The 12060-nt window shown below is 37.4% G+C and overlaps 1 protein-coding gene across 1 annotated transcript in view; it reads right to left on the reverse strand.

Annotated features, from left to right (window-relative positions):
• The window catches only part of RBM25 (RNA binding motif protein 25), a 61271-nt gene that overhangs the window by 16694 nt on the left and 32517 nt on the right, over positions 1–12060 (reverse strand). Inside the window, exons 7-12 of the mRNA XM_047079403.1 lie at positions 7668–7853; positions 6243–6296; positions 5921–6004; positions 2120–2406; positions 549–771; positions 159–248 (exon numbers count right to left, since the gene is read on the reverse strand). Coding sequence (XP_046935359.1) covers positions 159–248; positions 549–771; positions 2120–2406; positions 5921–6004; positions 6243–6296; positions 7668–7853 — 924 coding nt within the window. The remainder of the gene's footprint in view (positions 1–158; positions 249–548; positions 772–2119; positions 2407–5920; positions 6005–6242; positions 6297–7667; positions 7854–12060) is intronic.

A 12060-nucleotide genomic window follows, 5' to 3' on the forward strand; every position in this document is an offset into this window, starting at 1 on the left:
GGAATTGTCTGAAGATTATTTGAAATATGTAAAAATTAAGTTATCTATACTGAGAGCTTATACATTTTAATTATAAAGTTACTTCTAATTCTAGTTAATGGTAAAGAATTTGATCTGCTTTTTATTTGAAAAATCACTTATCAACCTAGAATAATTACCATTTCTCTTCTTCTTTCTTCTTCTCTTTCGGCCTCCTTCTCATACTCCCGGGTTTTCTTCCGTTCTCTGATTTCCCAATTCTTAAGGCGCTAAAAAAAAAAATTGCCAAAGCTTCACAAATGTAAGCAAAGGGCCCCAACATGTTTGACTAGCTTACTGACTAGCAAAGCTTTAAAACTGAAAGCATTTCAAGGTTTGGGAGTTCGACCCCGCATCAGACTCTCTGCTGTCAACAAAAAGCTTGCTTTGAACCCTCTGTCCCCCACTACTCTCTCTCTCTGTCCCTCTCCTGTTCACGCGTGTGCACGCGCACACTCTCTCAAAAATAAATAAACGTTAAAAATTTTTTTAATTAATTAAAAAAAATTTAAAGCATTTCCTCAATTTACCTCTTGGTAAGCAGCTTCTTTCTCGCGGAGTTTTCTTTCAAGTTTTCTTCGTTCATAAGCATCCTCTTCATCCTCTTCTCGGTCCCGCTTCTTGTCTTTCTCTCTCTCTCGTTCCCGTTCCCTTTCTCGCTCTCTCTCGCGCTCTCGTTCTCTTTCTCGTTCCCGTTCTCTCTCTCTCTCTCTTTCCCGCTCCCGTTCCCTTTCACGATCTCTGCTCTTTTCTCTATATAAACAAAAGATTTACAAAGTCTGTCAATCCCTCTGTTTTCCTTTAAAACCGAGGGAAAGGAGGACAACATATATTACAAAATACACAAAATCACAGGCCAGAATTTAGCATTTGATTTCTGCAGAATTGTAAACTCCTCTACATTCACCAGAAAGACACAATATAATTCTAGTCCCTAATTCTAAACTGCATTCTAAATTCAGCGTTAATGCTTATCAGTATTTCAGAAAACAGACAAACCCACATATAAGAAATACCAAGGACTGACAAACAAGTTAAAAGATAGTCTACCCCACTAGTGATCAAAGAACACAAATGTTGGCAAAGATGTGGAGAGAAGAGCACTTTGGCATGTTGCATGGATAAATTATAACTGTATCTACCAGCAATGAAGTGTCCTCCAATATTTAAGTCAAAGTGATAAAAAAAAAATTGCAGAATATATGTAGTATGATGCCATGGATCTCATTAAATACAAATATATGTATGTACATAGTACATAAAACAATAGTTTATGTATTCATATCTGTAGTAAAAGTATGCTATTGTATATATGTCAAATTCTCAATAACGGTTACTCAAGAGGATAATGATTATTCCAGCAGAGGAAGTTAAAAGATTTTAATGCCCACTAAAGATTAAGGACACTGGATTTCTAGTTTCAGCAACTGGTGGACTAAAAGTGGACCTCCTTTTGGTTACAATCAGGTGAAAACCTACAACACAGAAATGTATTATCTGAAAACCAGCTTGGGGAAAAAAGGTGAGTTTTTCATCCTTCCCCACTTGCTTCCTTTGTTCATTTTTTCTTTACCTCATTCCTAAATAATTTAAGATGATTCATCAAATTCAACAAAATTAAGGAGAAAAATAATAAAACAAGGTGAAATTAACTAGAAGTCCTAAATAGAGAGTAAATTGAGAGCTGGGCCAGGCGGGGGGAGTTGTGGCCATACAGCAGGCTACAGGACCACATACAGACATGAGTGGCTAAAAGCAGTGGTCCTAGAGCTGATTTCCCAGGACATGGGACCTCAATGAAATGGTAAATAGAAAAGATGCCCACCGACCCAGGGAGACAACAGGGACTCATGTCTTCCCAGAACACCGGGTGGAGAGTGGCTGCATTCTGGGTCCGTGTAAATCCTGGCTTCAGACAGTAATTAACTCTGTAAGTTGAAAATCGTTACTTGAACCAATGCTTACGTGCGTGAGACAGTAAGCCAGGCACGCTCTGTGGCTAAGAAAATTCTCTCCTCATAGAAACATAAACAGTGTGGAGAGTAACAACGTACAGTTCTACTGAAGCAATCAGCAAACAGTAACTTCCACCAAACCTTACCTTGATCGACTCCTGTCCTTATTCCGATCCGAGCTCCTTTCCCGATCGCGGTCCCGGTCTCTCTCGCGGTCTCGGTCCCGATCTCTCTCTTTAGTGCGGTCACGATCCCTATCCCGTTCTCGTTCCCGCTCCCGTTCCTTCTCCTTTTCTCGTTCACGTTCTCTTTCCCTTTCTCGTTCCCGTTCTCGCCTTTCTCGTTCCCTTTCACGCTCCCTCTCTCTTTCTCTCCGTTCTTTCTCAATTTCCTGTCTTTCTTTTTCCTTTTTGCCTTTCTCTTCTTCCAGTTTCTAGAAACCAATAAAAGTACTTTTAGAGTTAACTCTGTAGCTCCAGTATTCAGATATTTCCCGGCGCAATGCCCAATATGGGGAACAAAAATAACCAAACCACTGGTACTTTAATATTAAGTACTTGTGGTTTTTTACTTGGCAAATTAAACTGAAGCAATCACAAGACTATATAGATTGCGTGCAAACCCAGATACTCTACACAGACCAGGAATCTCCAATCTTGGATGCTGGGAGATTGCGTCAAGTGTGGCTGGCCACTCAATGATTACGTAACAACTAAAATGACCATGAGGAATGTGGTGATTAAAAATAATATCTAGAAATACAATCACTTAGCTAAAATGTAATTCCTCTCATTATGAATTTCTGTAAACCAGTGCAACTACTGATTTACTACTGATACTAAATATAACCCCCAGACTTCCCATTACGTAAAAGGTTACTACTTGAAGGTTTTAAAGGGGAGGTGGGGGAGGAGAGTCAGGTCACTGTAATACAAATCATCTTCTACCCTCTGGTTTGCCCACCCTCCAAAAGATAAGCTGAATTCAGCCAAGATTTGCCCTATTATCTCAATGGAAACATTTACTCCCACCATTACAAGATGGACAGCCCACCAAATACAAAAAGTTTGAAAATACACTCACTTCAAGCAAAAATGTACATAATTGTAATAGTCTCATTTCACTTAATTTTAAAAGCAACATATTTATGCCCATTATGCCTATAAGACAATAAAAATATATCAACAGTGATAAATCCATCCTTGGAAGGAACGATTGCATATGAACTTACAGATGCTGTGCTAGGACATGGATCGCCAACACTGGATTAACCTTGCCTACAAGCTATGTTTCTGGGAGGAAGAGCAAGTACATGGTTCACAAATAAACCAAATAACAGAGTCAGACCAAGTTTGTACCCTGACAAGATTACCAGTGTACCACACGGTTTCTACACAAACTCCGAAAAAAAGAAAAAAAAGAAAAACCCAAACAGGAAAAACAAAACAAAAACAGAATACATTTATCCCTTTGGTTCCATGTTTAGTGTCACCGAAAAGAAATTTAAACTGCAACAATAAAATGTGCATTTTTTTTTTGTCTTTTCTCAGTCATGTAAAGCATTTAAAACAACTTTAAAAAGCAATCTTACCTGTCATACTTTTTCTCTCGCTCATGGTTCAGAGAACTGACAGAGGATTATGAAAGAGAAGCTAATGCATGAGAAATCAATATATTCAGCTGCTGTGCCAGTCTATATCAAAGGAGAATGTAGGCAAAGCCAAGACTGAATACACTGAAGTTACAAAGAGAAGAGAAAAGAAATGGTAGAAAGAGGACAGAAACTGAAAACTATTTAAAGGGGCAAATTAGAATGTCTGAAACAGTTCTAATGGACTATAAAAATTTGTATTGTAAAATGAGGCTAGACTACACAAAACTTACCTCAGTGTCATACACTTATAAAGAAATGTTTATTTCTGAGATAATAGATACTTACAGATCTATTTTAGCTGTTCCAATAATAATCTCTTTTGTAGGATTTAATGTTTTTACTTTTGCTTATTCACTGCACTACTTCTTTTTTAGATGTATAGTTCCACTTAATGTAAATAATAATTTGTTTCAGAACTCATTTCAAAAGTTTTGTTCTAAGTAAATGAACAAGTGAGTGAATCTGGACCATACTAAATGCACTTCTAAAACAATCTATATGCAGTAGGTAGACACACACACACACACACATATATATTTTAAGACAAACACTAGAGAAAGAGAATATGGAAGTGAGTCTAAAAGGATGTAAGAAAGTAATGAAATAATGAAGAGGAAAGGACAGGAAAAAAAAATCATAAATCTTACCTTAGTCTCTCTTCAGACTCGTCCGTGCTGTAAATGGACGCCCCCTGCCACGCTGATACCCTGACAGTCCGTGGTTATTTAATAAACTCATACCAAAACATGCAAAGGTTCACTGAGCTCATTTTTTGTTACTGGAGTTTCAAATGTCCCCTTTAACCATACCACCCAACAAAAAGAACTATATTTTGTTTTCATTTTGATCTTTTTTTAAAATACATTTTGGAAATTCAAAACATCCCCACCCCCCCCAACAACAGTGAAATAAGTCTAAGGCAGTCAAATGCCTGACAGCTTCTCAAACTCTGAAGCAAATATCTTTTGAATTAATTTGTTAAAAACACAATTTCATCATACTTTACCAATGACATGACAGGGTTTAACAAATAACAACAAGGGGGTAAACCACACACACAACCGTATACCATTTTCAAGCTTACTCAGGCCCTGAATTTGCGTATTGAACCTAACCAAAAGTATCCCACAGTATCCCAAAAGTATCCCAACTAATGACTTCCCACAGACTACCATTTAAACTCAAAATTAATTTGGGAAAACTTTATTTGTGCTTTTAGATACTTAGTTCCCAGAAAAGCACTGTGTATGTGAGCTAGGGCTGGGCATCTGGATAATAAGTGTTCAGCAGCACTGATTCAATAGCATTAATTGTCAACTTGGGATTTGGAAAGCAGTAAGAAAAAAGAAGATCGTATAAAAGAAAAAATGAACACTTAACACTTCACTGAGTTAAAGATCACTCAGTATTTTGAGTAATAACCAGTAACATCTTATTATCTCTAACATGAAAATACATTTCATGCGATATTTGCATTTTACCGTCCATAAGCATCACCTTCAACACCAGCGAACACTCACAGATGCACTGTCATTGAGAGAAGCTTTCAATAGGCAAAACTCGTGAGTGGGATTTACTATGCACAAATACCCATTTCCAAGCCAGTTACCCCTTTGCATATTTTTCTGAGGGGGCATCCATAAATATAATAAAAAACAGAAGCTCATACTTACATCCTATTCCTTGTTACTTTCCAAGCTGAGAGTTTCATCTTGCATTAGTCACCATATGATCTCTATCATAATGGTGGGGGTCAATGAATAGATTAGCTTTATGGGAATTTACAGTTCTTCCATGCATCTAAAATTTGGTAAGTCTGGTAACCACTGACCTACTTTTTAAAATCTCCCCCTCTCAACTTAAATCTACACAAATATAAATCTTAAATTTCAATCTCGGCCCTAAAGCAAAGGTTTTCCTACGATTAAGTTAAATAAATGCCCCCAGCAATACACTACAGTGTAGGTTATCCTGCTGCCCCACTGAATCTAGTTTAAATCTGATCTTGATGTTTATGTTAAAATCTAAAAGTAAAATTAGCTTTTATTCATACTCAAGTGAGGTGACTGTAGAGTAGTCAGTAACTGCAACAACTAAGCACAATATGTCAAGGACCACTTTAAAATGGTATGGTCTTCTGTTTCTTTGTCTCTATCTAGATATTAATTAACCTATAAAAAGCATTTAAAATTATATTCTAATGTAAGGTTGATTTTTTTTTTTTTTTTGTCTGTTTGCTTTGGATTCTGTAAAAAGTCTAGATTGGTATCAAGTGAAAAAACAAGAATACTACCTTGTGTGTGTCTCTGAATTTGCTGATCTCTCGGGATATCAGATCTCTTTTGTCTTCTTCCATTTCTATAGCATTTATATCCTCCTAAAAAAAGATAGGGGGGGATAGGAGAAAACGCATTACAGATCAATCTACATCAATACAAATATATTAAAACTAGAAGTTAGATATTCTGTACACCTTACAAACAGATAGTAACTAAACAAACAGAACTTATATAGTAAGAAATCTAGTGATCTAAGTTAAATAATGAGATGTCAGATGAACAAGAATCACAAATCTGGCCATTAGCAGTAAACAGTCATTGTCAATGTAAACGAACCTTAGTGATGAGTGGATAAGGGATCAGTGGGGCCACTGGAAATCTACGGAAAATCTGCGGAAAAATCCACAAAGATTAAAAAAAAAAAAAAAAGCAATGAGTTAACATTACTCTGCACAACAATGCTCTGTATGTTTATACTATAAGCAATGCAAGATTTCTGTGACATTTTCTTGATTTCAAATTACTTAATAAAAAAGATTTCACTCACTCTCTTTAATCCCTCCTGTCACCTACCACCTCCTCACCCTCCAATTCCCCCAGGCAATGGAATAAGCAAAGTCTCACTAGCAGGATTTTTTCCTCCAAACCCAGGAAAAAATCATACCAACAAAATTCACCCATAATTCCTGCCATACAGCAGGATTTGATTCTTTCCTCCCAACCCATAACAAACAAATATGTCTAGTAATTTTTTCCCTTCCCATTAATGCTGGAAGAGGAAGAACAAACTCTAAAACATCAACTACCCTATGACTATCAATTCCCATTCCCAACAACTGGCATTTCACTTGACAGGTTTTTAAGGTCACATAAGGAAAAACAAGCCAAGTGATAAAAATGTATTTGTCCAGAAAGCTAACTGAAAATGAAATTCAAAATAAAATAAGGCACTGAAATTCAAAATAAAATGACTGTAACTACCCCTTCATTTTAAAAACTAGAGTGTATGTTTCACAGTACTCTTTCATGGCACATATAATCTATGCACATAAGATACTTCCAATATTTCAAAAAAATACTCCCCATAATTCTCTAAATTTATCCAAAGCAATGAATATTAAAAAAAAAAAACCATTTTCTTTCAACCTGGACTCCTTACTATTTAATTAGCTTAGGCAGGCAAAGAGTGGTAAATTAGAATACCCTGGGGAGGAGTGTTTCATCTTGTACTACTCTTTCACAGTCCTCCAGTTAGAAGTTCAATGGTGTTACTGTCCACAGAGGGAAATAAGCAGTAGTTTATAAGAAAACGTGGCTAAGAATCAAAGAATGGGTGAAAATCCTCAGTGAAGGACATCTGGTATCCTGCTTAGAGCAGGGATAGAACAATATCAGGGAGTAAGACAAAGCAAAGCCAGCCCCTTCACGGCCGAAAAAACAAAAACAAAAAAACTTCCTTTGTCCCTTAGTACCAGCTTCTACTTCATGAGTTAAGGTTTTTTCTTTATGAAATTTGAATCCACAGATAAATACAAGCATCCATGCCAGTGCATTTCAAACACACAAAACAAACATTTTGGTAAAAAAATTCACGAGTTACTTGATTAAACATGGTCAAATTAGGCTTAACTGTATATTGTTATAAATGCTAGTCATTTTATTTTACCCTTGAAAGTGAAAATGAAATGAAAGCACAAGAGTGACACCACAAAAAGTAAACCGTAGAAATGACTCTGTTGTCAGAAATCAAATAACACATACGTCCTCCTTCTTTTCTTTCTTCTTCTTCCTGGGGTGAGAGTCAGATTCTTGTGAGGGGGCATTGAGCTCACTGGAGTATTCTCGAATTAAAACTTCAATGGCCCCTTTGATCATCTGATCTCTTCTCTTTGTCTCTTCATCTAAGGCTTCTTCATCATCATTAGTGACAGTTTCTGGCCTTGCATTCTTTAAAAAAAAAAAAAAAGGCAAATTCAGGGGCAGGAAGGCAGAAAAAAAAAATTAAAAAAACAAGAAAATTAAAATCATTCTAAAACAAGGTAGTACACAAAACAAACATGTTTTTCTCCAAAAGAGCATCTCTATAGTCCGAGTAAATGCAGATTTGGTTTTGTTCTTAACTTCACAAAACTAAACTTCATTTGACTTACTGATTTTTCTCAGATCCTGATACTTTATCATTTTCTTTTGCTTTCTTCCTTTAATAGCTAATATTCTGACCCCCAACCAGTTACAGGAAGATTAAACCACAGGACTAACATAGTACACAAATACATCTGCAAAGCTTTCAGGTTTTCAGACTGTCTTGCTCAAATACTTCCACAAACTAACGATATTTACATTAACCAATTCAGCCACCATTACAGACACCATTTAAAATAAACAAAAGCAAAAAAAAAATAAAAAATAAAAATAAAATAAACAAAAGCATGTGTAGGTTAAACAAATGAAAAACACTAGGTAGCTATATACAACAAAATGCAAGCATTAAAAAAAAAAAAAAAAAAAAAAAAGACAAAACGCAAGCATCAGATAGGCCAGGGGCTGAAACAACTGCATCTCTTTTCCCCTTCTGCTTTCTATAATGTGGAAATACCACTTAAAAAAAAAACCAGGTACTTATACTCTAAGAAGGAACCAACTCTAAATACTATATAAGTCTTTCTCCCATGACTTGCACATATAGTATTACAAAAAATAAAAACACAAAATTCATGTTGTAATGCTTCTCGCAAGTAACTATTTGCAGGATTTATTAATTTTTAATATTTATTTATTTATGAGAGAGTGTGCACAAGCAGGGAAGGGGCAGGAAGGGGTTGGGGGGGTTGGGGGGGTGGCGGACACAGAATCTGAAGAAGGCTCCAGGCTCTGGGCTGTCAGCACAGAGCCTGACATGAGGGCTTGAGCCCACGAACTGTGAGATCATGACCTGAGCCAAAGTCGGACACTTAACCAACTGAGCCACCCACGTGCCCCTAGGACTTTATTGTATTTTAAAAGAAAACTAGACTAATTGTGTTGATGTGAAAAAAAAAAAAAATTACTGACTTCTAACGTACTATAATTCTTTTTGTTTTTATCTTAGTTCTATTTTAAAAGGCACCTGGTAAAGGAATTAATTCAATTCAAACTACAAAATTTAACCATATATATTTAAGCTTTTTTGTTTGTTTGTTTGTTTTTTAGTAATCTCTACACCCAACATGGGGCTCAAACTCACGACCTCGAGATCAAAAATCACTTGCTCTTCCAACTGAGCAAGCCAGGTGTTCCCAAACCACAAAACTTAGAGAATGACCTCAAAATTTTGGGTAATTTCCAGTTACTGTCAGTCTTTTCTTAAAACTAGGAAAAATAGAAAAGTATGACAAGCAAAAACATAAAGATGTATACAAAAACTTTTGTAATTTAAAACTGTACACACACATGCCTCAAAGTAATTATCTATTTACTTGGTAAACATGTTGTTATGTGTTTTCGGATTCAAATAAGAACAATGCTCTTCTGGCTCTTCTGCATAAATGCTGGCTCTTGTCACAATGCATACAACTATTCAAGGTAAGTTTCACATCTTGGGGCTCCTTAATATAACTTAGTGATGTCAGATTTCATAATTCTGAAAGCAACCTTCAATGGATACTTCTTCAACAGGCAATTTTTTTTTTTTTTTTTTAACAGCTCACAACCCTGAGATCAAGAAGACCTGAGCTGAGATCAAGAGTCAGGACACTTACTGACTGAGTCACCCAGGCACCCAACAGGCATTTATTTCTTAATTTTCTCAACAAATTTTTTTTTTCATTAGGAAAAAATTTTTTTAAGTAATCTCTACATGCAAAACGGGGCTCAAATTCAAACCCCGAGGTCAAGAGTTGCATGCTCTACCGACTGAACCAGCCAAGCGCCCCCTGGCTCAACAAATTAAGAGACTACTATCTGCAAGGTAGGTACTAGGCTAGATGGCAAAAAATTCAATATGGGAAAAAGAAATGACCTTGCCCTTAAGTATTTAGTAAATAGGATAAGAAGTTACGATACAGGTAACTTCAAGTTAAGTTATAAAGTGTGGTATAAAACTAACCACTTGAAGTTCCTCACTTTCCCAAACCTTCCTCTTGATCCAATCTTGCGCCAACTTTTTACTTGGTTATCTTGGATAAAGAAGCTTTATGCAAGAACAGTAATTAAAATTTATTTACCAAAAACACTGTAAAATCTATAACTGTGGTGATGTGTTTTTACTTTAAATCGATAATATATGGCAATAAGGTCTCTGTGCAGCATTCACTAAAATCCCTTCAGTAATGCTCTGCTTCTTCACAGGTCTTTTTTTTTTTTTTAATAATTTCTTTAAGTTTATTTATTTATTTTGAGAGAGACAGCATGAGCGGAGGAGGGGCATAGAGAGAGAATCCCAAGTAGGCTCTACACTGTCAGCACAGAGCCACCAGGTGCCCTCTCCACAGGTTTTAAATTAAATAATTAACCTGCCAGTAAGTTGCCACTGAAACTGTAGGTCCAGAGACACACATGAACCATCTCAAACCAAATCCTCAACTGCTGAGACCTAAATTCTGTATTATGAAAATACCTTTGGGGTCGCCTGGGTGGCGCAGTCGGTTAAGCGTCCGACTTCAGCCAGGTCACGATCTCGCGGTCCGTGAGTTCGAGCCCCGCGTCGGGCTCTGGGCTGATGGCTCAGAGCCTGGAGCCTGTTTCCGATTCTGTGTCTCCCTCTCTCTCTGCCCCTCCCCCGTTCATGCTCTGTCTCTCTCTGTCCCAAAAATAAATAAACGTTGAAAAAAAAAAAAATTTAAAAAAAAAGAAAATACCTTTGGGGTGCCTGGGTGGCTCAGTTGGTTAAGTTCTGACTTCGGCTCAGGTCATGATCTCACAGTTCTTGGGTTTGAGCCCTACATCAGGCTCCAGGCTGACAGTACAGATGTGAGCCCCTCTCCCTCTGCCCCTCTCCCACATGCGTGCACCCTGCCCTATTTCTCTCTCTCTCTCTCAAAATAAACTTAAAAAAAAAAAAAAAAGAAAGAAAGAAAACACACTTCTGAGAGACCATCAAGTCTGTCTTTAGCATTTCCCCTACATTCTAAACTCCTTTCCACGAACCCTCTACATCTCCATGCTTTCCTAAGCATAAGACTAGAAGTAGGGTTATAAATCTGAAGGCCTGGTCATTTAAAAATACTCAGAGGGGCGCCTGGGTGGCGCAGTCGGTTAAGCGTCCGACTTCAGCCAGGTCACGATCTCACGGTCCGGGAGTTCGAGCCCCGCGTCAGGCTCTGGGCTGATGGCTCAGAGCCTGGAGCCTGTTTCCCTCTGTGTCTCCCTCTCTCTCTGCCCCTCCCCCGTTCATGCTCTGTCTCTCTCTGTCCCAAAAATAAATAAACGTTGAAAAAAAAAAAAATTAAAAAAAAAAAAATACTCAGAAGCCCCTGAGGTCCCTCCCACCACCATCCCAAATCAAATTTAAGTATTAGTATAGCTGGTCTTACCTAAGTTAGGAGTAAAGCATTTGAAATGAATTCACACCTTATGAATGACTACCGTCCTCTGATCTACAGAGAAAATGTACATTTTTAGGGGCACCTGGGTGGTTCAGTCAGTTAAGTACCTGTCTCTTGGTGTCAGATCAGGTCATGATCTCACAGTTCATGGGTTTGAACCCCACATCAGGCTCCATGCTGATGGTGCAGAGCCTACTTGGGATTCTCTTATCTCCCTCCTTCTCTGCCCCTTCCCCCACTTGCTCGCATGCTCGCTCACTCATTCTATCTCAAATAAAGTTAAAATTTAAAAAAAAAAAATTTTTTTTAATATTTATTTATTTTTGACAGAGAGAGACAGACACAGAGCATAAGCTGGGGAGGAGCAGAGAGAGAGGGAGATACAGAATTCAAAGCAGGCTCAGGCTCCAAGCTGTCAGCACAGAGCCCGACGTGGGGCTCAAACTCACAACTGTGAGATCATGACCTGAGCCGAAATCGGGACGCTCAACCGACTGAGCCACCCAGGCACCCCTAAAGTTAAAATTTTTTTTTAAAATGTGTGTTTTTAGAAGGAAAGCTTATTAGCCCAAATCTCTTCACCAACTGTTAATGTAAGAAAACCAAAAATAACCAGACATATCATGGAAGGA

Source organism: Lynx rufus, unplaced genomic scaffold, assembly GCF_022079265.1.
Source record: "Lynx rufus isolate CCGP_SWC_20201006 ecotype Redwood Valley unplaced genomic scaffold, mLynRuf1.p SCAF_17, whole genome shotgun sequence".
Lineage (NCBI taxonomy): Eukaryota > Metazoa > Chordata > Mammalia > Carnivora > Felidae > Lynx > Lynx rufus.